General features: G+C 35.1%; 1 protein-coding gene and 1 long non-coding RNA gene across 3 annotated transcripts in view; one reads left to right on the top strand and one right to left on the bottom strand.

Moving 5' to 3' along the window:
• cdh12a (cadherin 12, type 2a (N-cadherin 2)) overlaps positions 1-18,482 on the top strand; it is a 51,493-nt gene extending 33,011 nt beyond the window's left edge. Inside the window, exons 7-12 of the mRNA XM_048164109.1 lie at positions 1-254; positions 8,378-8,514; positions 9,111-9,232; positions 10,776-10,890; positions 15,626-15,877; positions 17,855-18,482. Of these exons, the coding sequence (XP_048020066.1) occupies positions 1-254; positions 8,378-8,514; positions 9,111-9,232; positions 10,776-10,890; positions 15,626-15,877; positions 17,855-18,378 (1,404 nt within the window). The 3' untranslated portion in view covers positions 18,379-18,482. The remainder of the gene's footprint in view (positions 255-8,377; positions 8,515-9,110; positions 9,233-10,775; positions 10,891-15,625; positions 15,878-17,854) is intronic.
• Positions 92-26,110, bottom strand: LOC125251157. Of its 2 annotated transcripts, none has more exons than XR_007180933.1 (3): positions 25,511-26,110; positions 15,688-15,870; positions 92-228 (listed from the first exon to the last, which is right to left on the bottom strand). It is a non-coding gene; the product is annotated as an uncharacterized LOC125251157 (long non-coding RNA). The 2 variants fall into 2 exon arrangements; XR_007180932.1 differs by having other exon boundaries at positions 15,688-15,873.

Raw genomic sequence — 26,110 nt, forward strand, 5'->3', positions numbered from 1 at the left:
CGTCTGGACTATGAAACCAGAAAGGCCTACACCTTTAAAGTGGAAGCTTCAAACGCAGTTCTTGATCATAGATTCATACACTTGGGACCTTTTAAGGACACTGCCACAGTGAAAGTGAATGTTCTGGATGTGGAGGAGCCTCCTGTCTTCAGCCGGCTGTCTTATAGAATGGAGACATACGAGGACACACCAGTGGGCATCATCGTCGGAGCCATCACAGCTGAGGACCTAGATGTAGGCAACAGTCCTGTTAGGTATGTGGGCAGCACGCAAACACACACATACAGATGTAGGTCAAATCGAAGCACACACAGTTTTACTCGCCTTCAAATACATGTGTATATACACAACGTCCTGTGGGAACTCCTTTCAAAATCACTCTACATGAACAAGTCCAAGTATAACTAAACAACACCAAACAATAACAAACCTGTGGTCCCATGGGTCAGTCCACTTGGCAATCTTGTTTTGAACAGAGTGTGCACTACTTTGATTCAATCCATTCTGACAAACTTCTGGTGCAGTTTGCGAGTGTGGACCTTATTAATGTGGCACGTTTTCTTTTTTTAAGTCCTTATTTGAGCGCCTGAAAGTGTTAGCTACAATGTTGATGTTAAAAGATCTGAAATCTGAGAGCTTGACACAAGTGCGTTGTCTTTATGAAAGCATTTGTTTTAATATGAATTATTCATAGAGTTGTTAGTAATTTAGAAACTCACAGCTCTTGTTAAATATTTCACCTCAGTGCATTTCCTGTTTGTTAAATTTAGTGTTGCATTTTAGCTAATTCATGTGGATATTTTTTTAAGTATCTATTTCAGCTATAAGTGATGATTATTTTGTATTTAATAATTATTATGTACAGATTTGTTGTATTATAAGTTATTGTTGTTACATACAAAGTGATTTTTCGTGCGATGGACTTTCAACAATGTGAACAGGGGCATTTGCCTGTTTGTATCACTGCGCTTGTCTGTGTTTGCGTGTTCCAGATAGGCTGTTGGTTCCGTCCAATAGGTGGCAAAAAGTGACTTTATGATTAATTGAATCATTTGCTCAAACATTTTATTTCAAAACTGATTCGTTCAGGAATGGCACTGCTATGTGTTGCACAGAGACACAGTGGTTGATTCTGCATTGACTTTATTTGAAACTATTTTTGTAGGCGGAGCAAAAATACAAAACTATTAATATTGTTTGTAAAATATAAGTTACTCAATATTTACTTCTTGTTCATTACACTGTTGAATAAAAGCAATATCACAATCGCATAATGCTGTTTTACACAGTAGTATACTGTATTGTTGTTGCCATTGTGACCTCACTAAATGCATTTAAATCAAAGAGTGGTGGAAATACAGTTTTGTAATTAAATAGATATTTTAATTCACTTATTTTCATATCTTTGGACAGCTTGATGCAACAGTTGGGTTTCAGAAGTAAAAATCTCATTCATTTTCTCCTTATGGGGAATAGATTTTTACTGATAACTAATTAATCATTAAAGACAGACCAACTGTGAGATACAAGGTTGTTAATCAATGGTATTTGCTTTTGTTGAAGACATTAGTCTTTTTATTATTATTATTATTATTTGTAAACATATTTTGTATTCACCTTTTGTTGGATTATTAAATGCATTTTTTTTGCTTCAAATAAATGTTTAATGTTGTAGCTTGTTGGTTTGGTTTATGGCTTTTGAATGAAAAAAATAAACGAAAAAAAATTTTCCAGAACCAAGGCCGTTGAAAAAGTGGACGGGCGCTGTTGAACTGTAACATGAAATACAGTACATCATGCAACTCTGTGCAAAACATGGCGAGAACTAACGGTTATACTCTGACCCCCTCAAGTCAAGTGTTTTTTAATTTAAAAATTATATCTGGCAAAACTTTACCAGAGAATGGAATATTTGATAAGGGGTGATTTAAAAACAGAATACTTTATGTTAAGTTACTAAGCTGTAGTTTAGTGTTGAGTAGTGCTTACTAGAAGAATCCTGAATCTCGTTGAGGTTTCGCTTGAATAGCAGAATACCTCAGGCGAGCAGGTAGTGAGACACCTGAGACAGAAAGGAAGGAGCAGGAATGTAACCCTGATAAAGGTCTGATGCTACAGGGAAAGTGCAGACTTCCTCTTTTTCAACTGATCCACTGGGCTGCTTGTACTAAAGAAACGGGGTCACAACAGGGGGCTGAAATGTAGCAGACAGGTTCAAAGAGACCAAGAGTGCTCTTACACATACAGGCAGTAAGCAGAATTTAAGTGCATAAATACTGTTCTACAACATTGTGCAACATTTTAACTAGGATTTGTAATCAGTGTTAGGGAAAATTACTTTTTAAAGTAAAATAATATGTTACAATATTGCGTTACTCCCTTAAAAAGTAACTAATTGTGTTACTTAGTTACTTTTAATGAAAATTAATGCATTATGTTACTTTTGTGTGGGCTGGGGTTGCTTTTTTTTAATAATAAAGTTCTATTTTTGTCAAATTTAAAGGTCCTTTCACACCAAAAGTTAAATGAACAAGCCTCAGGGTGAAGGAAGTGCAGATTCACACCTGTACAGTAGAGGGCGCAGCTCAAATAAACCTTTCAGCTGTGCTGCCACTTTGGATTTCAGAAGAATAGGATGCAGGAGAAGGAATAATGTCAGTTTTGCTTATTGGTATGGTTGAATTGGATCATTGAATGTCAGCAGCAAAGACAATGGTTAAAGTGAGATTAAATACTGTTTAAGTGCAAGTGAGATGAGTAAATTCATGCTCACATTTAGTCTAGAACCACAATAACAATTATGTTTACACAGCGCACACAACGCCTCTGCACCTTACTCACAATTTCTCTCAACATTAAAGGTGCCCTAGATTCAGAAATTGAATTTACCTCGGCATAGTTAAATAACAAGAGTTCAGTACATGGAAAAGACATACAGTGAGTCTCAAACTCCATTGTTTCCTCCTTCTTATATAAATCTCATTTGTTTAAAAGACCTCCGAAGAACAGGCGAATCTCAACATAACACAGACTGTTACGTAACAGTCGGGTGTACACCCCCAATATTTGCATATGTTAGCCCATGATCGAGGCATTACACAAGGGCAGCCAGTATTAACGTCTGGATGTGAACAGCTGAATCATCAGACTAGGTAAGCAAGCAAGGACAAAGCAAAAAATGGCAGATGGAGCAATAATAACTGACATGATTCATGATAACATGATATTTTTAGGGTTATTTTTCGTTAGCATGTTGCTAATGTACTGTTAAATGTGGTTAAAGTTACCATCGTTTCTTACTGTATTCACGGAGACAAGAGCCGTCGCTATTTTCATTTTTAAACACTTGCAGTCTGTATAATTCATAAACACAACTTCATTCTTTATAAATCTCTCCAGCACTGTAGCATTAGCCGTTAGCCACGGAGCATAGCCTCAAACTCATTCAGAATCAATGTAAGCATCAAAATAAACACTGTACTTACGCGATTAGACATGCTGCATGACGGACACTTTGTAAAGATCCATTTTGAGGGTTATATTAGCTGTTTGAACTTTTTTTTATGTTGTTTAAGGCAAGCGCAAGCTCTTGGGGTGTGGAGCACGAGAATTAAAGGGCCACACACCCTGAATCGGCTCATTTCTAATTATGCCCCAAAATAGGCAGTTAAAAAAATGAATTAAAAAAAAAAATGTATGGGGTATTTTGAGCTGAAACTTCACAGACACATTCAGGGGACACCTTAGACTTATATTACATCTTTTAAAAAAAAGTTCTAGGGCACCTTTAAGGACAGATGTGTCAGTCAATAAATGGGAAAACAAAGTAACTTGCGTTACTTATTTGAAAAAGTAACAGATATTTGGTTGTAAATTTAAAAGTAATGTGCTACTTTCTAGTTACTTGAAAAAAGTAATCTGATCATGTAACTCGATCGTGTTACTTGTAATGAGTTACCCCCAGCACTGCAGTAGGTATTGATGGAAATTTATTTGCTTTAACATTCATTTATTTCTGGGCCCTGTGAATTGGCAGTTTGTGAAAGAAATGTCACCAGTAAAGACCTACACTAGCTGTACATAAATCAATGAAAATCCAACAGAAATTTGTTTTCACTATTATTTTACAACTAGACTAATTTTGGTCGCCTTTGATTGTTTTTTAACAAATTTATTAAGCAAAACAAGTTATTCAATCACTTCCCTGCAGTCATATTTTCTGTTCACTGAAGTCTTTCCCTTGAAGCTGAGGGACTGCAGTCTTTTGGTGGCTTTTTGTACTTTCAGAGACTGCCAAACAAGAAAATACAACAATGACTGCCCACTTTTTCAGCAGCCATGGTTCTGAAAGTGTCTTCTATTAATTTTTTTTACATAGGAATTTTTAAAAAGTCATCATTTAGAAACTATAAGCCATGAATCAATCCAATCAGCTACAAGATGAATCTTACCTTATTTGAAGCAAAAAAAGTGTGAAAGTCAGATTAAAAGAGAAATGTACAAGACTGTGTACTTAAAGGGATAGTTCACCCAAAAATGAAAATTCTGTCATCATTTACTCACCCTCAAGTTATTCCAACCTATATGAATTTCTTTCTTCTGCTGAACACAAAAGAAGACATTTTGAAGAAAGTCTGAAACCAAACTGTTGATGGTCTCCATTGACCTTCATCCTATTTTTTTTCATACTATGAAAGTCAATGGGGAACATCAACTGTGTGGTTGCCAACACTCTTCAAAATATCTTTTGTGTTCATCAGAAGAAAGAAATTTATACAGGTTTGGAACAACTTGAGGGTGAGGAAATTATCCATCTGGAGTACTGCAAGTGATATAATTGAATTAAAAACTATGCAGAAATATAAAACTATTGATTCAAAGATGTTAATTATACTAAGAAACAATTATGTCATTTTCAGTACTTTATGGGAGTGGGTATAGGCACTAAAAAGTTCTTTTGACGCAAACTGCTCGTTTCGATCTGAATGGTGGACATTTCTTTGCAGAATCATAGGTAATGTAGTTTCTCACCAGGATTCCCACTTTTAAACACATTGATCTAAAACAATTAAGTTAAAATAATGTGGGCTGATAGCTTCAACAAAAGCATATACCATTGATTAACAACCTTGTAGCTCACAATATGTCTTTTACAGTTTATGAGTTCCACTATGGATAACATGAAGGGGATTTTTACTTCTGTAACTGAACCGTTACGCTCTATAGCCTTTATAGCAACCCTATACACATTTAAAGTGACAATTAAAAAGAAAAAGAAAAAAAAAAGAATAATAGTTCTGCTTTTTTTCCAATCAGAATTATAACAAGATCAAACAGAACATCACTGGTGGTCATCTACTGGCATAGTCTATACAGGAACAGTCGGTGGAGGAACCTCAATGAGTGTTTTGTTCTGAAAATATTCTTAATATTTAAATCACTATAAAAAAGTCCTCACTATTACCTTTAATCTTTCAACATCATTCATTGGATGCCCTACAAAATATACTTAAACCTGTGGTGAAAATCAAGTTTTTAATGTTGTTTATGTCTGTGTGGTGTTTTCAATATGCTTTAACCCCTCAAAATGTAGCTATCACTTGGTATTTCCGCTTATAACTTCATGAAACATGCATATATTGTAGAAAATAGCACATCATTACTTACAGTGGGTTCTACTGATTAGAATGAGTCCAAGATCAAAATAATCCCATGTGTCTGTCAAGAGCACCTCACATTTAAAAATGCCTGTCAGGGGGCGCCAATGGATAAACAAAAAGACTGCCTTGATTCCAAATGCTGTAACTCTTGATTTCTCTATGGAATCACCACGAAATTTAAAATTCTTTCTTTTTCTTTTAAATTTCCTTTCTGAGCTATTGAATGTAAAATATGAAATATATGTGAAATTTCCCTTGAGCAAACTTTTATTTTTTGACTTTATCAGCAGTTTCTCAGCATGAGAATGTCCAAATTGAATTTATTTATTTTTTTCATTTAAAAATGTAAAAGTTTTCTTTCAAACGATGCCAACCTTTTGACTCTCCTTGCTAGAGATTTGAAGTTATGAGTCATTATTTTTGTGCCTATGTTTGTTCCAAATGCTATAACTTTTAATTTCTTCATGCAATCACCACAAAATTTGATACAGCTCACATATAGAGGAACATCACCAAAAAAAGAATGAACTTGCTACCATATTTTATGAGATATTCCATTTTAAATTAGATATGTAAACTATTTTTGTAGGCGGAGCAAAAATACAAAACTATTAATATTGTTTGTAAAATATAAGTTACTCAATATTTACTTCTTGTTCATTACACTGTTGAATAAAAGCAATATCACAATCGCATAATGCTGTTTTAAACAGTAGTATACTGTATTGTTGTTGCCATTGTGACCTCACTAAATGCATTTAAATCAAAGAGTGGTGGAAATACAGTTTTGTCTTTTTTTTTTCTTTTTTTTTGCTGTTTTTTTGCAGTTTCTCAGCATGAGAATGTCCAAATTCCTTGTTTTGTGTCACTCAGAAACATAACCTCTAAAAATACCCTGAGGGCTTAAGGGGTTAAGACAAACCATGTGCAAAGTCATCAGTCAACACCAATGCAGATTATTTTAAACTGCAGTGTACTCATGACAATCTAAAAAACGCGGTTTGAAATCGCCCCTGTAATCTTCCATCATGACCAATCCCGTCAACATGCAGGTCAGGAAAGTTCCTTTCATTAATTCCAAGGATGCTGATTTTTAGAAAGCAGCTGTCTGACTGCTGACTGCATTTGGCAAACGGGAACATCATTGTGTAACATTAGCAACACATTATTGCCGGGCATGCCTGTATAATTCGCTTTTCCTCTTCTTCTGAAACGCTTTCTGGTTCAAACATGAATAAAAACCAATATTTCTATTTGCCATTGTGTAGCGTTTACTACAGTCGACTAAGTGGATCGAGCTGGAATGATTGAGTGGAGGTGGGGAATCATTTGCATATTCATAGTTCTTCTGTGGAATATAAAAGAAGATATTTTGAAAAGTGTCTCAGTATTTATTTATTTATTTTTTTTTTTACAATGGAAGTCAGTGGGCACCACTGTTTAGCATTCTTCACAATATCTTCTTTTGTGTTTGACTAAATAAAGAAATGCACCATGAGTAAATTATGAAAGCATTTTCATTTTTAGGTGAACTATCTCTTTAAATATGAATGTAATTCATGCATAAATATGCATGTAAAAATCAAAAACATTTGAAATTTATCTGTAGCTGGCATTATAATTAAAGGTGCCCTAGATTATGTTTTTAAAAGATGTAATATAAGTCTAAGGTGTCCCCTGAATGTGTCTGTGAAGTTTCAGCTCAAAATACCCCATAGATTTTTTTTAATTAATTTTTTTAACTGCCTATTTTGGGGCATCATTATAAATGCGCCGATTTATGCTGTGGCCCCTTTAAATCCCGTGCTCTCCGCCCACAGAGCTCGTGCTTGCCTTAAACAGTGCTGTAACAAAGTTTACACAGCTAATATAACCCTCAAAATGGATCTTTACAAAGTGTTCGTCATGCATGCGGCGGATTATGTGAGTATTGTATACTGTTATATTGTTTACATTGATTCTGAATGAGTTTGAGGCTATGCTGCGTGGCTAAAACAAACATTACACACTGGAGAGATTTATAAAGAATGAAGTTGTGTTTATGCATTATACAGACTGCAAGTGTTTAAAAATGAAAATAGCGACGGCTCTTGTCTCCGTAAATGCAGTAAGAAACGATGGTAACTTTAACCACATTTAACAGTACATTAGCAACATGCTAACGAAACATTTAGAAAGACAATTTACAAATATCACTAAAAATATCATGATATCATGGATCATGTCAGTTATTATTGCTCCATCTGCCATTTTTCGCTGTTGTTCTTGCTTGCTTACCTAGTTGTTGATTCAGCTATGCACATCCAGACGTTTTGCCCTTGTCTAATGCCTTTCATAATGATAATGTTGGGACCGTGGGCCTGGCATATGCAAATATTGGGGCGTACACCCCGACTGTTACGTAACAGTCGGTGTTATGTTGAGATTCGCCTGCTCTTCGGAGGTCTTTTAAACAAATGAGATTTATATAAGAAGGAGGAAACAATGGAGTTTGAGACTCACTGTATGTCATTTCCATGTACTGAACTCTTGTTATTTAACTATGCCAAGATAAATTCAATTTTTAATTCGAGGGCACCTTTAAGGATTAAACAAAACTAAACATTTTATATTAGAATTATAATTCTAATCTATACCAAAGTGACCTAATAGAAAATCCCTTGAATATAATGATCCATTTGTTTGTTGTTGTTGTCTTTGATCAATTGGTTTTGTAGATATTCTATTGAGTGGAGAAAGGACTCTGAAAACCACTTTGACATTGACCCTGTTGAAGGAACTCTGTCTGTCAGTGAAGGCCTGGACAGAGAGAGAAACGCTGAACACAACGTCACTGTTGTAGCAACAAAAGTTAGTAAGTATGGTGGATTGACCAGCAAAGCAGGTGTACAAGCATATTATAACTGTAGATTGAAATAGGGATTGAGTTGGTTGAACACATTTCTAAAGACCACATCTCCATCTAGTGGAGAAGAATGGAAATACAACCGTGCTTCACTTCTAGAGGCTGATTTTCTTTTTCTTTTTTTTTCTTTTCTTTTTTAAAAAAATCATAAATAAAAACTCCAGCTAAAATAAAAGAGATTTGTCAAGAGATCAACTGAATGTTTTTTTTTTTTTTTTTTTTTTACATCAAGCTGATTTGCTAATGAAATGCAGCCACAGCTACAAAGTTTTCTACAAATTTGAATGCGATTGAGACAAATTCTTTTTTTTTTCTTTTTTTTTTGTAGCTACAATGGATTCCATATAAGGATTTTTTATAACATGAAAGCAACTTCAAAGTTCAAAATCATCAGATCCTCAAGAGTGTTACTGTGTGTCTGTATAACATGTCAAAGACTTTTTTCATTTGTCCCTTTTCTTTTCTTTTTCAAGTATGAAATGTGTCTCACATTTTGCAGTTTCCAGTGATCTTATTCATGGACAATGCCTTGTTTGATCTTTCAGACAACCCCCTGCTGTCCAGCAAAGTTACTGTCACAATCAAGGTGCTGGATGTCAATGAGTTTCCTCCAGAACTTGCCTTTGTGTATGAGACGTTTGTTTGTGAAAATGCAAAAGTAGGACAGGTAAGTATGTGTGTGTGTGTGTGTGTGTGTGTGTGTGAATAACTACGTGTGCTTCAGTTTGAGTTTCTGGGCCTGTTGTTGGGTGCTGCAGTGAATTAATGTGAGAGAACTATGCCTTGATCTTCTCCTTTCATGCTGAAAGAGAGCTACTCCCAGTACAACGCTGCCTATCAGTGTCTCCCTATTCAGTCTTTTATACTAGAGAACGTAGTTCCCTTGCTTATATGCGGAAATGTGCGAAATAGATGACACAACAAAGCCTTTTCAGAAATTACTAAAGATAGTCAACCGATCAACATAAGACGAATGTATGCAATTTTCATGAAGAGACAATAAGTCTCTTCATGAAATTACCCCTCCAAAATCCTGGCAAAATATTTAAACAAATAAAAAGTAAAACAATTTATGCTATAGCACAAATGTAGTTGCTTTGCCAAACTTATGAATTTTTATTGCTAGGTTATATATATTTTTAATCATTTTTATATAATATAAAAAAATTACACATAACATGTAAAGAGTTTAAATACTGTTCATTTCAATTTGATAGAAATCTCTCACACAAATGAATTTTTTTTTTTTTTTTTTTTAAAGCTCAGTTATTTATCTATAATGTTACATTTATTATTATTTACTAAATATCTGGCAATAATAGATATTCATGATAAATAATAATAACAATTTAACTAATGTAAACAAATCTTCATACTTTAGTACATTTTTTATACATCACATTTATTCTGAATACACAATTTATTATGAAATTCTAGATGTAAATTTCTCATAATTCAAGTGTAAATTTAAAACCTTAAACACTATTTTATTTATGTATTTATTGTTAGGCTGGATTTCTTACATTTTATTAATGATCACTTTATTTTTATTTACTAAATGTCTGACAATAATAATACTAAACGTCATGATAAATATTAATAATAATAATAAAAAAAGAGCTTACAATGTTGTCAAGTTTTAAAAAAAAAAATCTTTTATCTCAGTTTAATATGCAGAGACAACTATGCAAGACACATCAACATTGGAGCCAATAGCATAGTTTTGGAGGTGGGATTATCTGTTTGTCCAGCCAATTAAAAATGGGAAAAGTGTTCAACCTGTTTGAAACAAATGATTACTTTTGCAGTTCTGTTTGGTGATTCTAGTGTAGTCAGAAATTAATGTAGTCAGAAAGAGCTTTATTTGCACACATTTATAATACAATTTAAACAATTCTAAGCGGATGGAGTACTAGATATTTTTCTCTGCCATGTTAAATCCTGTCATTCTCTTACAATGCATGACTTTGTCATCAGAGGTTTATGGAGTTGACAGCGAACCAGTCATATATTATGCCCCATGTGGTTGAGTCATAAAGACAGTAAGCAACCTCAAATGATCCCTTTGAGGTTTGATGAGTTGAGCACGTCAGCTCTGTCAATCAAACAGACTATTGCTCTATTCTGAACACTATAAGTGCTTTTAGGAAATATTCAAGCTCTTTTCTGTGGTGTTTTATTCAGATCACTGTTCTCTATCTGTTCTCTAGGTGATTCAGATCATCAGCGCCACAGACAAAGACATGCCAGCTGTAGAGCACCGATTCTACTTCAAAACCCCTTCACAGACCAGGAACAGAAACTTCACAATCAGGGACTATGGAAGTAAGTTGGAACATAACTCATCACCTAAAGGGATAGTTCACCCCAAAATAAAATTGTGTCATCATTTACATACTTGCAGTATGTAATAATTTTGTCTGCTAGAGGTCGCTAGAAGCAAAACAAAGGCGTAGCTTGATGATGCCAAGTTTGAGAGCGGAATCTTGGGACATGTGGTCTCCACCTCAACGGACCGTGCCAAAGAATAGGGATAGGACTCGGGAAGAAATCATGTTCATGGATGTGATTATTAACGTTACTGTAGTATGAAGCAGAGCAGGACCGTGTTGAACGAGGCCGCTGGAGCGATTGCGCAACACACGCCTCACGAGCAGCGGAACTTTTATTATGACACAGTCGCCGGCGCCGCTTCCGCTTCTCCGGTCATGAGTATGAGGTAACGCAGCTCTGTTTATCATATTAGATACGTTTGTGTGTGTTGAAAATGATGTTATAACGTTACTCTGTTCGCTCGGTGGCTGCTGTGAGACACTTGTTTGAGACACTGCAGTAAGATAGATCTATTTTAGAATGTCATATTAAATGCTGGATGGTTTATGTCGATAAATGGCATGCAATTAATTTTAAAACGTATTGTATGATGGAGAAAATTCTGTATTACTGTTACTAAAAATAAAGCTGCATCTGATTATGCTATGTTAGCTACTTGACAAAATAGTGTTTTTCTCTGAGAATGGTAAAGCATGGTACTCGCAAAAAATCAAGAAAATTAGATTTAAACAATAAGACTAAACGTGTTGAGCAACATAACAATAATTAGTTTTCTGTCTATAAATATATCAAAAAAGTTGTTCCCTTGTCTATTAAAACGTGTAATATATTAAAGCGTCTTTGGTGTTTCCATGGTTTCTACAAAATAAAACCGGAAACCGAGGGTAACGTGGGCATGACGCAATTGACAGGCGACTCCTCACACGTCCCGGAGCCTTGGTTAAAATTGCAATTTTCTCACGATTTACAAATAGTTGCAAACATTTGGGATATTGTAAGTACTCAAGTGAACAAAATATATAACACTGGCCTAGTGGTTTTTGGATATTTTACTGCAAAAATATTACATATTGCACCTTTAATGAAATTTAATGGGGTCCAAAACAGCATCCCCGTTATTTGAATTATACCCTTTCCCCGCCCATTTTTGGGTGAACTGTCCCTTTAAAGGAATATATTAAGGTTATTTTCAACTTAATATAGACAGCTTCTATAGAAACTAAATGTTCACAGTAGGTACACTTATAAAATTACCTGGAATATTCTTATAAAGGTCAAATGTGAAATGTTGTTGTACTAAAAGTAGGATTATTTAGACCATTTCATTCAGATAAACAACATATATATTGCATGGCAGTATCTACTGGGAATACAACTCTAAACTACCGAACTAGTGCTGTGACGTGAATAGTGGTCAGATCCCAAAGCAGCACATCACCGCATGATCCATTTGTACAGACGCCTACAGCCTCGCTGCCTGCTCCCGTGCTCAGTCCCCAGTGTTCTCAGCACATGAATATCATCAACTGTGATTCACTGAGACAGGGTCACTCAGGGCTACACAGCCAAACAGGCACAAGGTGTGCTTTAATGACTCCTACCTTGTCAAGAGAAATCCCCAAGTTGCCCAGGCGTAACAAACCTCTCATGACAGGGTCAGTCGACCTTCCAGGCGAGGACAAGCGCATCTTGACGCATTGACTCAATACTATGTGTGGCAAGCAAAGCCCTCACCATCAGACCAACAGGAACCTGCTGTGTTTTCAAGCTTGGTTTAAAAGCATTTTCAATTTCCTCTGGGTCATGAGAAACACTTGGCTAGACGCTTGAATCAAAGAGAGTAGTCTAAACTGACTTTGATGCTTCAAATTTGAGTCTGTATCATATTTTTTGCATAAAATGAATTATGATAGAATTAAAGGTGCACTCAGTTTCCCTTATTTTAAATGATCAGTAGCTGAATTAAAGTTGTTTTATTTTAGATGGAGCAGGACACCACCATGTTGAAATCTTGGTAACCCACCTGTTTTTGACCACTTTCACTCACAGAATGAATTAATCACTGCTGACTGCAACGCAACAGGAACTGTTTTCAGTTGTCTTTTTCCAGAAGTATTTTCCCATTCATTTTTTTCTGTATATTTTTCAAAATATACTTCAATAATGAATTCTAAGCCATAAACCAAACCGATCATCATCCAAGATTAATCACACCATTACCTTTTGATTTTAAGTAAAAAAAAAGTATATAAAATATACACCTCTACACATACAGTATACAATACCATTCAGTAGTTTGGGGTCTGTTTTTAGGAAATTATTTTTACTCAGCCATTAAATTGGTCAGAAGTCACAGTAAAGACTTTTATATTGTTATAAGGGTCATTGACTAATAAGGCTTTTAAAAGTGAAAAAAACAAAAAAACAATTGCATGCGATATATCGCCCAGCCCTAATATATATGTTACCAAGTGTCAACAATGATATATATATACAGTACAGTCCAAAAGTTTGGAACCACTAAGATTTTTAATGTTTTTAAAAGAAGTTTCGTCTGCTCACCAAGGCTACATTTATTTAATTAAAAATACAGTAAAAAACAGTAATATTGTGAAATATTATTACAATTTAAAATAACTGTGTACTATTTAAATATATTTGACGAAGTAATTTATTCCTGTGATGCAAAGCTGAATTTTCAGCATCGTTACTCCAGTCTTCAGTGTCACATGATCCTTCAGAAATCATTCTAATATGCTGATCTGCTGCTCAATAAACATTTATGATTATTTTCAATGTTGAAAACAGTTGTGTACTTTTTTTTCAGGATTCCTTGATGAATAGAAAGTTCAAAAGAACAGCATTTATCTGAAATACAAAGCTTCTGTAGCATTATACACTACCGTTCAAAAGTTTGGGGTCAGTAAGAATTTTTATTTTTATTTTTTTTTGAAAAGAAATTAAAGAAATGAATACTTTTATTCAGCAAGGATGCATTAAATCAATCAAAAGTGGCAGTAAAGACATTTATAATGTTACAAAAGATTAGATTTCAGATAAACACTGTTCTTTTGAACTTTCTATTCATCAAAGAATCCTGAAAAAAAATATTGTACACAAATATTTTGTACAATTGTACACATTAAATGTTTCTTGAGCAGCAGATCAGCATATTAGAATGATTTCTGAAGGATCATGTGACACTGAAGACTGGAGTAATGATGCTGAAAATTCAGCTTTGCATCACAGGAATAAATTACTTTGTGAAATATATTCAAATAGAAAACAGTTATTTTAAATTGTAATAATATTTCACAATATTACTGTTTTTTTACTGTATTTTTAATTAAATAAATGTAGCCTTGGTTAGTAGACGAAACTTCTTTTAAAAACATAAAAAATCTTAGTGGTTCCAAACTTTTGGACTGTACTGTGTATATATATATATATATATATATATATATATATATATATATATATATATATATATAAAAGAGAGAGTTACCATTTTGCACTTTGTTGATATATGATGTTATAAAATCATGCCAGAATAAAAAAATATATACGTTTATTACATTTAAAGACATTTTAATCACAAATGAAATGGCTGTATTGGCCTTTGGACAGTTTAACTGAATAAACTTTTGACACTTCAAAATCTTTAAAACACCTCTATATGTAGCAACATATAATTAAAACCTTTTGGATTTAATAAAAGAGATCTAGTTGTAATACCTTACATACGTTGGATGTCATATCTTTGTTTTTTATTATTATTAGGGCCTTTGGACAAAAAAAGGCTTTTTGTTCTTTTTAACTTTCTGTTCATCAAAGGATACTGAAAAAAAAAAAAAAAATTCTACAAAAATATTAAGCAGACAACTGTTTTCAATATTGATAATAATAAGAAATGTTTCTTAAGCACCAAATCAGCATATAAAAAGATTTCTTAAGGATCATGTGACACTGAAGACTGGAGTAATGATGCTGAAAATTCAGCTTTGCATCACAGAAATAAATTATGTTTTAAAACAGTTATTTGAAATTGTATTTTTTTTAACAATATTACTGTTTTTACTGTATTTTTGATCAAATTAATTTTTATACAAAACATCTTAGAGACTTAGTACAAAACAATCCCGCTGGAACACCAAGTACCTTGCTTAAAAAAAAAAAAAAAAAAAACTTTTTAAGAGGAACACACTGGCAATATTTCAGCCTAAAACTTTATCTAAGGCTACACTACCACCTAACCAATATAATTCCTCACTTAGGATATTAATTGTATAGTTAACACTGCAATTATAGTTATTGGCAGAACCGTACCTATTGAGATTAAAACACTCCCCAAAAGCCTGAAGTGTTGTGCATCCTAGTTTTGTTTGGACTCCAGCTGTGTCAGAGGCTCTTCTCAGAAAGGTGTATCATGCTTTTCCCAGGAGTACCTCATGTTGGCTTGTTATCCCCTTAACCAGAACCACTTTTTTCTATACTTATTTCCACTTCAAAGGGATTCATTTTTCTACTTAATTCTGGAAATAGGTCAGTCTCTGTACCTCATAAGTGGCTCGTGAATTCATAATATTCTGTCGTGGAGAAATGTAGGAATGGCAGGTTATGATCGCCGAGAGCATGAGTGTGATTATCACTGATTATCTAAGTACAATCATTTATAGCTTCCACTAAATCTGCATTATAGATAGTTTGATGGTCTCTTTGTTTTCAGACAACACAGCTGGAGTGGTGACCAGGCGAGGGGGGTTTCGAAGACTAGAGCAGAGCATGTACCTGGTGCCAGTTGTCGTGGAGGACAGCGGTTACCCGATCCGAAGTAGCACAGGGACGGTGTCTGTGCGGGTGTGTACCTGCGACACAGACGGCTCCCTCCTTTCCTGCAATGCGGAAGCCGTCTTCTTTCCCATGGGACTCAGCACTGGAGCTCTGATGGCCATACTGCTGTGCATTGTCATTCTGCTGGGTGAGTTGTGCAAAACAGAATACTGTGGATAATGGCAAGACAAAGAATGATGCATTTATTGTGCTAAACAGAGAAGACATAAGAAAAAAGCAGGGGTTACGTTTGTGTAGTCAAGTCATATTGTTTTTATTTATCATTTTATTTGGCCCAAGGCTCTGATGGCAGGACACAGACAAAATGGAGTATGTAAAAACAAAAAGTCAGTAATATATATGAGTATTTCTTCAAATTCTGGGTCTCGATTTTTATTAAAACTAAAAGATTCTATCACAAAGAACCCTCATGACTTTCAAATGCCTTTATACAGTATATACATTACTGTTCAAAAGTTTGAGGTCAGTAAGCTTACCCAGGTTGAATTTATTAGTGCAAAAGTACAGCATATATTATGTGTAATATTATTAAAATTTATTGTAAAATACATTTTAAAATGTAATTTATTCTTGTGATGTTAAAGCTGAATTTTCAGCATCATTACTCCAGTCTTCAGTGTCACATGATCCTTCAGAAATCATTCTAATATGCTGATTTGCTGCTCAAAAAAACATTCCTTATTATTTTCAATGTTGAAAACAGTTGTGCTGCTTAATATTGTTGTGGAAACTGATACTTTTTTTCAGGATTGCTTGAATAAAAAGTAAAAAAAAAAAAAAACATTCATTTATTTGAAATAGAAATATTTTCTAACATTTTTTTTTTTTTACAGAAACTTTGAATGCATCATTGCTTAATTAAAGTGTTCATTTATTTATTGACCTCAAACATTAGTGTAGAGATTGTCTTACTCTTTTCATATAACTTGTTAAGAGAATATTTCTGTTGTACTTCATTTCCAATTAAGCTTTAATTTTTTTATCATTATGCAAAACATGAAAATATTTTTTATTGTTTATATTTAAGATACATTAAATGCTATGAAATTAGCTTTAACAAAACAAAAATAATCTTTTTAAACCCTTTTGGAAATGTCATTTTCATCACAGAATGCTATTCATTTGAGATGGCTTGCAGAAAAAAATGACAATTGTTTTGTGATGCATGTAAATACTGTAGGATATTGTTAGTGGACAAATGAAATAAAATAGTGAGGATATGAAAGTGTGGTTTTTGAGTAAGTGCCCATAGTTGAAGAAACACCCATATACTGTATAAACAGAAGTATACAGTATATTAAGTATGGAATGTGGCATCATCTATATAATACAAACAATTTAAAAACAATCTTCTAAAAAAAAAAAAAAAAAGCAGTAATAGGACAGGTGTACTGAGGAACGCCCGAGTTGGAATTGCAATAAAAGCGCTGTATTGCAATAAGTCCTAGGTAAGTGAATTCTGTAGCAGACAGTGCAGTGAAGTGATGTGCTTTGACTTCATATTTTCATTAGCCAGTGTTACAGAAAATAAAGGTTCCTTTATACGGCAACCACTTGGGGGAGCTGATGCAGAAATAATGATTCGAATGTGATAATAAATATTATGTTCTAAAAGACTGGAAAAAAGCAACACTTCAACTAATAACACATGCTGGTTGATTTAGCCAAATTTTCCCTTCTGCTTCTTCTGAAAGCGTGAATTTTTAGGTCTAATCTTTAATTCTCGCAGCAGAGCCCGCGCCTCCCCGTCTCTTTCTCTCTCGCATCTTTCTTTGAGTGGAATGGGGCGAGCGAGCACTGTCTGCCTCAGAGGAGAGAGATGAAAGCTCAAGAAAACTACCTCCCCTCCTCTCACACAACCGAGGCACTACGATGTTGACAGACAGCATGTCAAAACTGCATTATGGCTACCCTCGGGCTGCCGTTCTCTTTAGTCTCGTTTTGAAAACCCACGTCAGAATAAAAAAAGAAATAAGCTAATGGCTCTGGAACATGTGACCACCCTTTTTTTCACAAGTCTGTTGTCACTTAAAGGTCCTGTACTGTATGTATGTCAATGTGCATTATGGCACAAAACAAGTTATGTGCCTCTGGTGTCTTGCAGTGATGGTGATGCTCTATATGGGCCTGAGAAAACACAAGAAGAAAGACACTCTGATGTCGTCCAAAGAGGACGTCCGGGACAATGTGATCCACTACGACGATGAGGGGGGCGGGGAAGAGGACACCCAGGCCTTCGACATAGGTACGTTACGCAATCCCAAAGGCATCAAAGAGACGGCGCAGCTGCAAAAAATAAGATCAGAGGATGAGCCTGATCGGGCTAGTGCGTGCGTGTCTAACGAGGACAGCGAGGACATCAGAGCCTACATCCATCATTGTCTTCTAGAGAACTCCACACCTCCGTATGACTCTTTGGTTACATATGCATATGAGGGAGAAGGTTCGGTGGCAGAGTCCCTCAGTTCCATTGAGTCTTGGGTTCTCGAACCCAAGGAGGATTACAGAAATCTATGTGACTGGGGTCCTCGTTTCAAAACTCTGGCTGGGATATTTAAAGAGCATGAGGCTATGGAAAAGGTGGAAAACGAAGCACATGCTGAGGCACTAAAGGACAGAGTGGACTGAGAGCGTTTTAAGAAGCTCTGTGAAAAACACAAAGTTCATTTATTTCAGGCATGGCACTTACAGGGATCTTTCACCCTAAAATAAAAATGGTCATCATTTACGTATTCTCATGTCATTCCAAACCCGTTTGACTTGCTTTCTTCTGTGCAATCGCAATTGAAAAATATTTTGCGAAATTTCGCAATAGCGAGAACTTGTCAGCAGAGTAGCAATGTATGAAGGACAGCTCACACAGAAGTTACTTTCAAACCAAGCAGCTTTTTGTTGGTCATCATGAATCTGCATGACCAACTTGAACCTGTTGCGAAATCTGCATTGGGAAATTTTTCGCCCATATGAGAAGTTCCTGATTGTATGGATTCTAGGGGTGTAACAATACACAAACATGACAGTTCGGTTCGGTATGTACCTCGGTACTGAAGTCACAGTTTGGTACAGCAGGGGGTGAAAACTAAACATAAAATTGCTTTTTTAATTTTTTTGGTCCCACTTTATATTAAGTGGCCTTAACTACTATGTACTTACATCAACAAATAAGTACAATGTACTTATTGGGTTCATATTGAATTGCAAAACACTTTTGCTGATATTGAGGTGGATACGGGTAAGGTTAGGGAAAGCTTTGGTGGTATGGGTAGGTTCAAGGGTAGGGTACATTATGAATGTAATTACAGAAATGAATTACAGATGTAATTACATGCAGGTGTTTTTAAAATATAAGTACAATGTAAAAACATGTATGTACACAATAAGTGCATTGTATCAAATGATTAATTAAAATGTAAGTACATAGTAGTTAAGGCCACTTAATATAAAGTGGGTCCATTTTTTTTTTATTAAACAATGGTTTATTGAACAAACTGTGTCTCTTTAAATTTAATTATAATTAAAAAAAAAATCTTTTCTTGCCTTTTCTTGCTCATTACTATAATATTAAAGGTCACAATTAACTGCAGAGCCCAAGCTATTCAATTATTATTAAATTTATTTAAACATTAAATAACTAAAACATTACTAACGGGTAAAGACAACAAATATATAAGCTAATATTGTGCATATATTTAGTGAAATGCTCCCCTCTAGAGTTCATTTCTCTAGTGAACTAACATGCTGTGGACAGTACATGACTTGCCTGAGGTAAATGTAATGGTACGTGAGATATTTTTTTGTTGATGTCTTTCCGCAATTGAAACACTGGTTAAGAGATTGCATGTATATCTAGGGCTGCGTTCCACTCCACTTTTAGACACGCACTCGCAAACTTCCCTAAGCACTTCCCCTCCGGGGAATCCCTGACGCCATTTTGAAGAGCGTTCCACTTTGTAAACTCAACGAGGGAAGTTTATATGGACAGACCCTTGCTCCCTCGATTTTGACCGAGGGAGCTAGTCTAATTCACATGTACACTTCAGGCAGCTCCACATACCACAATTCAACACGAATTGTGACGTCACCGCATATAAACTCACCATAAACAACTCTGATATCAAATTTTTTTTTTTTTTTTTTTTTTTTTTATATTTAAAACAACCCAAACACACCTATATACATACAGAATGCTGCATTAAACAATTTCGTTAGGGAAAAATAGTTAAATAATAAATCAACTCCATAGCGGATTCCAAGTGATCAAGGACTTAGGAAGTTCCAATTTAGCCCATTGCAAAGGTTCCGCCAGTAGTGGGCACTCGTGTAACGTAAGCAATGACGTATATCTGATTCAACGAGACTGAGGGAAGTTAGCGAGGGAAGGGCATAAAAAAACGAACTGGAACACAGTCTAGATGGTCTGTTCTTCTTCTGCACTTTTTCCTGTTGTGGCTGTTAGCAAACAGCATCGCATTACCATGCACGCCCCCTTCTGGATTGGATTGTGAATCACCTGTGACTGACTGTATTTGTCGTCTAACCGCATGGACCAAACCGTGACGTCCGTACCGTACAGTTCAGGATGAATATATGTACCATTACACCCCTAATGGATTTCTATTAAAATTACTGGATTTCAACTGCAAAAAATTCACTTAATGACGGTAATAGTGGCCGCAGAAGTGTTTTTTGTCCATACAATGAAAGTCAGTGGGGACAGAATGTTGTTTCGGAACCCATTGATTTTGATTAAACAGTTGAAACTTTCTTCCACAGAAGAAAGTCAGTCAGACAGGTTTGGAATGACATGAGGGTGAGTAAATGTTGGCAAAATATTAATTTTGGGGTGAACTGACCCTTTAAATGAAGAAGTTGTGACTAGGGAAGGACACTCTGACAAGGTTGGCTATGTGCCTTTCCTATACCTCATGCATATTTTACACTCCTCTTTTCATTATTAAGGAAAAAACGTGGAACTGTAATTTTTCCGATTGCATTTTAACATCTGTTTTATACTTCTCTGATTCAAAGAACCAAAAAAAAAAACCCTCTTTGATATAAAAAGTGCCTCATGAACTGCTTTATTTGTCTTTCAACTGTTGACATTGTATTTGCAATGGACCAAGCAAGAGAAGTCTATAACCTCTGTGTATATGGACTAAGAGGAGGAAAAAAATAGGATAAACATCACATTCAAAAAAGCGTCACCCTGCTGGCTCTCCTTCCAAACATATTTACCAGCACTTAGCAGGAATTCTGCCAGGCCAATGCCCAGGACGTCACAGTCAGTACTTTTCACAGATGCCCCATGAACACATCCTTTTGGATCGCCTCACTGACTGCCCCAGACTGTGCTGCTTGCTTCCATGGTGATCGAGTCCCTCCAATCCTCTCCTTGCTGTCCTACGGGCCTCTGCCACTAGTTTGATAGCCACAGGCTCTGTGTGCCTGCTGTCTTCCTGTCTAACTGTTGTGGTGCCGTTTGAATATCACCCTACAGCGATTCATCAAAGCTGTGGCTTACACTAGGGCAGCTGTAAATTTTGATTTATGTTTTCTATCAGTCTCCCTGATAGAGGAGCTAATGAGACCTCGTCAAAAGTTATCAAAAGAGAATATGAAATGATCTCTTATTTATTATTGAATATATTGTATAAACTTGTGTCTATAACAAACTCAACTGGAAAATTTTGGACAATAAAGTTATGTTTGTGATAAATGCTCTTTGCCTTTTCTCCAATTACATTCCACAGGCCTAAGCGTATTTTTATATAATTTATATAGATTTATATTTCATTTTATTTTTGTTAATTATAATAAAAATATATTTAATTGTATTCCAAAAGTTGGGGGTCAGTAAACATTTTAATGTTTTTTTTTTTTTTTTTTTTAAATATGTCTCGTATTCTCACAGAGGCAGAATTTATTTATGAAAATATATAAAAATATATGAAAATACAGCAATATTATGAAATAATAATACAATTTAGATAACTGTTTTCTGTTTTAATATATTTTAAAATATAATTTATTCCTGTATGGCAAAGCTGAATTTTCAGCATCATTACTCCAGTCTTCAGTGTCACATGATCCTTCAGAAATCATTCTTATATGCTGATTTGCTGCTCAAGAAATATTTCTTATTATTATCAATGTTGAAAATAGTTGTGATGCTTAATATTTTTGTGAAAACTGCGATTAATGTTTTTTCAGGATTTTTTTTCTTTCATTTTATTTTTTTATTTGAAATAGAAACCTTTTGTAACATTATAAACTATTGGGGAAAGATACTTTTAGGGGAATGTTACAATATTGCATTACTTGCTAAAAAGTAAAAAGTTTTTTTTACTTTTGTGTCACTTTTTTCACCTGAGCTGGGTTTGATTGTATGTTTTTAATAACAAAAAAAAAGTTTTGGCAAATGTAACTTCCACAACAAAAGTGAAATGAATAAGCCTCAAGCTGAAGGAAATGCAATTTCAGCTGTGCTGTCATTCTGGATTGTAGAAGAATAGGACACAGGAGAAGAAAGTTCAACACTGTTATTTTAGCCACAAAAGAAAAGAAAAAAGAAAAAAAGAAACTACATTTAGGAAACTTTGAATAAATTGAACCAATTTCTTCGTGAAATGATTCAATGTTTGAAGCACTTGAAATGCCAGACTCTACATTCCGGCCCCACTAAAGCCGAGTTCAGACTGCATGATTTTCAAAGTAGTCGGGTCACTGTTCTTTTCACACTGCATGACTATCTTGGCCAGCATTCAGTCGCTGCTGTGTTCAAACTGCACGATGGATCGGCGACAGAAGACTTCACACTGCATGACTTTACAATAGGAAGAATCGCCGACAACTCTGTCTGGCACGCAAACTACGTTTCACAACCAAACACACGCGAGATGTGACAAGGAAACAACGCGCGCAAGACCAGAGTTCTCACGTGAGACTGGCCCTGTGTCTCAATCAGCTCCCTAGGTCGTGAATCAGTACATAATGAAAGTGAATGTGGCAGATACCCTGATCAGTGCACTTACTACTGAACTAGGGAGCTGATTGAGACACACGGTGGGATTATTATTAAAAATAGTAGCCCGCAAGAAGCTTGAAATACGAATTGCCTGTGCGCTGATTTGCAGCGAAAACAACATCAAGAAAAGAAGAATATGGAGAAGGAAATGTTTGGGGAGACGCGAGGAACAAGGATTGTGTGTTCTGCAACGACAGTTGGAGCTAAATACATAACTTTTCAATGTGCTGCTGTTGATGGTCAAGCAAATGTTTGTGCTTTGCTTCTGTATGATAAAATTGTAATGTTTATCTGAAACGAAGCAATGCTTGCTGATGTTGTGGTCTATAACTCCTCCCCGAACTCCCAGCTGCTCTGTATCTTGCTCTCTCATTGGCTGTCAGTCATCGCTGATGTAGTTTTCAGTCAGAACACTTTTCACACAGCAGGATTTTGAATCGCCGACAGGTCCAGATATTTAGCATGCCAAATATCTCACGGGTGTCGGCGACTCGTCGGCGATTCTCTCAGATCACATCTTTGCTCATTCACACTGCGTGATTGTCACTCGCGTGAACGAGCACCGATTTGCCTGTGATTTCGGGCATTTGTCGGCGATTTCTCAAAATCTGTCGGCGAGCCAAAATCGGGGCTAAAATCGTGCAGTCTGAACTTGGCTTTAGAGCACTTATTAGTCTGGTTGAATTGAAACATTGGAGGTCAGCAGCAAAGACATTAGTTAATAAAGTGAGGTTAAACAAAGTATATTGTATTATAACATGTTCAATTATTGCAGGTTTGCATAATACTCAGAATTTGAATTTCACTGTTTTTATTCATTTTGAGGAATACTGAATCTGTTTTTGTGCTAGTGAGATGAGTAAATGCATGTTCACATTCAGGCTGACTTTGGCAGTTTGATACACGCTCCGAACCACTGATTCGAAACAAAAGATTTGTAAAGCTTCATGAAGCAGTGTTTTGAAATCGCCATCACTATTGTTGAATAATATCGTTATTTAGGTTTTTTTTTTGGCGCACAAAACTTTTCTCGACTCGTCATAACATTAAGGTTGAACCACTGTAGTCACATGAACTGTTTTAAATACATTTTTAGTAGCTTTCTGGGTATTTGAAAGTGTTAATTATCTTGAGGCCTCACTGAGCCATCAGATTTTATCAAAAATATCTGAATTTGTGTTCCAAAAATGTAACGACATGAGAGTGAGTAATTAATGAAATATTCATTTTTAGGTGAACTCACCATTTAAATAATCTGGATTCAGTCAGACTTACGGACTTAAGGTCTTTAAATGTGTTTAAATCAACTTAAATCAACAGATACATTTTTACATCCGTAAACAATGTGTAATTCTTTACGCTATAATAATTCAGGATTGAGTTGATAAACAGATTCTATTTATTCTATTCATTCATTTTCTATTTTCAGTGTGCTTCACATGGCAAAAATAGGCTCAGCGTTAAAACTGAATGCCGTAACCTGTTAATATGGGTGCTGAAATAAACATGTTGCACATGTGGTGTGAAACAGGCCTTACAAACAATTTTTTTGCCAATTTTGCACACCTTACTTTTTTATTGTCAATTTCAACTTTTACAAATACTGAACTCACCAATATGTTGTATATATATTTCATAAATAGAATAAATACATGGCCTTATTCATAACATGGATGAACTTTTCAATTCCTTCCCATTTCATCATCAGAGACTATTTTTGTGCTCTCACAGTCCTAAGTATTACTCTACTAAGTATTGAGAAAGATGACTTACCTTCAGTATTAGAACCTATTAATGCACATAAAAAAGTCAAGATTCTAAATGTCAAGTTCTAAGTCTTATAATGAGCCAGATGAAGCTGAACTTTAATTGTGCTGCTAAAGTCATGCACTTGATACAATAAAACAAGGATGATTTCAGCTTTTGACAGGTCTTGCTCTTCGAAGTTCATGAGTAATTGTCTCGTATCAACATCTTGTTCATGTATATATACCCATTTGCACATAGTTTTTTGTTTTAAGTTTTAAAACTTAAGTGAGGTTTTGCTTAAAACAAGAACAAAACAAAATTAATATTGAGTATTTTCTTGCTTGCCAATGTTTAGATATCTTTACTGGCAGGGATGGACTGGGACCAAAAATCAGCCCTGGCATTTTGGCCCACACCGGCCCACCACCACATAAGATCACAAATACCACCGTCCTTCTGCTTTATATATATATATATATATATATATATATATATATATATATATATATATATATAAAATTTCATGACTATATAGTTATATATTACTAATTATATAATTTCATATAATTTCATTATATATATATATATATATATATATATATATATATATATATATATATATATTTTTTTTTTTTTTTTTTTTTTTTTTTTTTTAAGTTGTTTACAACCAAGTCACCAAAATACGATGAATACACACTGAGCATAACCCAACACACAACAGTAAATCTATTAGCCTTATTACAGTTTACATATTCTTATCACAATGTTAATTATTGTTGGTGTGGGTGACTTATATCCAACAAGCTATGGTAAACAAGCTAGGTAACATATAATCGCTAAAATAGCGGACTCATGGGAAAAAATCATCAGGTATCATCTTTTTTGTTGTTGTTGCTATAACTAATTACTCAGCACCGTCAGCATTAAAGAGAAAATAATCACTTCATCCGATGTTTTTGAATAAAATAGCCTTGACAGCCGACTTACTGGAACTCATCTGTCTGTAGAACTGTTCTCTCCCGCCGGCGCCGCCGGACTTCTACAGAATCTACACACAAGCGAGTGTGACGTGCGCGGTGGACCAAACCACTGTGAGGCAAGGGAGGGGTGACTCAAAATGTTTCTAAACTTAAAACGCCCGTTTGCGTTTGTATTGCTTTACTACTTACATAATTATTTTAAGTTTATATAATTTATGCACAATACTTAGCGTGGTTATTAATTATATTTTTTGGGGGGGACAGCACTCAGATAGGGGGGTCCTGACCCCCTGTCCCCCCCGCTATTTACGCCCCTGCTGCTACTGCCGAAAACATTTGTGTCAATTTGACACATTTGGCAGCGTTTTTTTCTCTCACGCAGCTTCTCTGCACCTCCTTTGCGTTTCTTCTCCATGATCACCATCACACTGAAACCGCGTGCAGGCAGAAATCCTATAGATGGCACTGTTCAAAGATATGATTGGGCCAGTCCAGTGTCAATCAAGAAAACAACCAATGGGCCGCTGAGCTACATGTTTCATGAGCCGCGTCTGGCAGAAGGAAAAAAAAAAAAAAAAGCCTATGTGATATTTTTGACTAAAGTGTT

Source organism: Megalobrama amblycephala, linkage group LG17 (genome assembly GCF_018812025.1).
Source record: "Megalobrama amblycephala isolate DHTTF-2021 linkage group LG17, ASM1881202v1, whole genome shotgun sequence".
NCBI classification, from domain to species: domain Eukaryota; kingdom Metazoa; phylum Chordata; class Actinopteri; order Cypriniformes; family Xenocyprididae; genus Megalobrama; species Megalobrama amblycephala.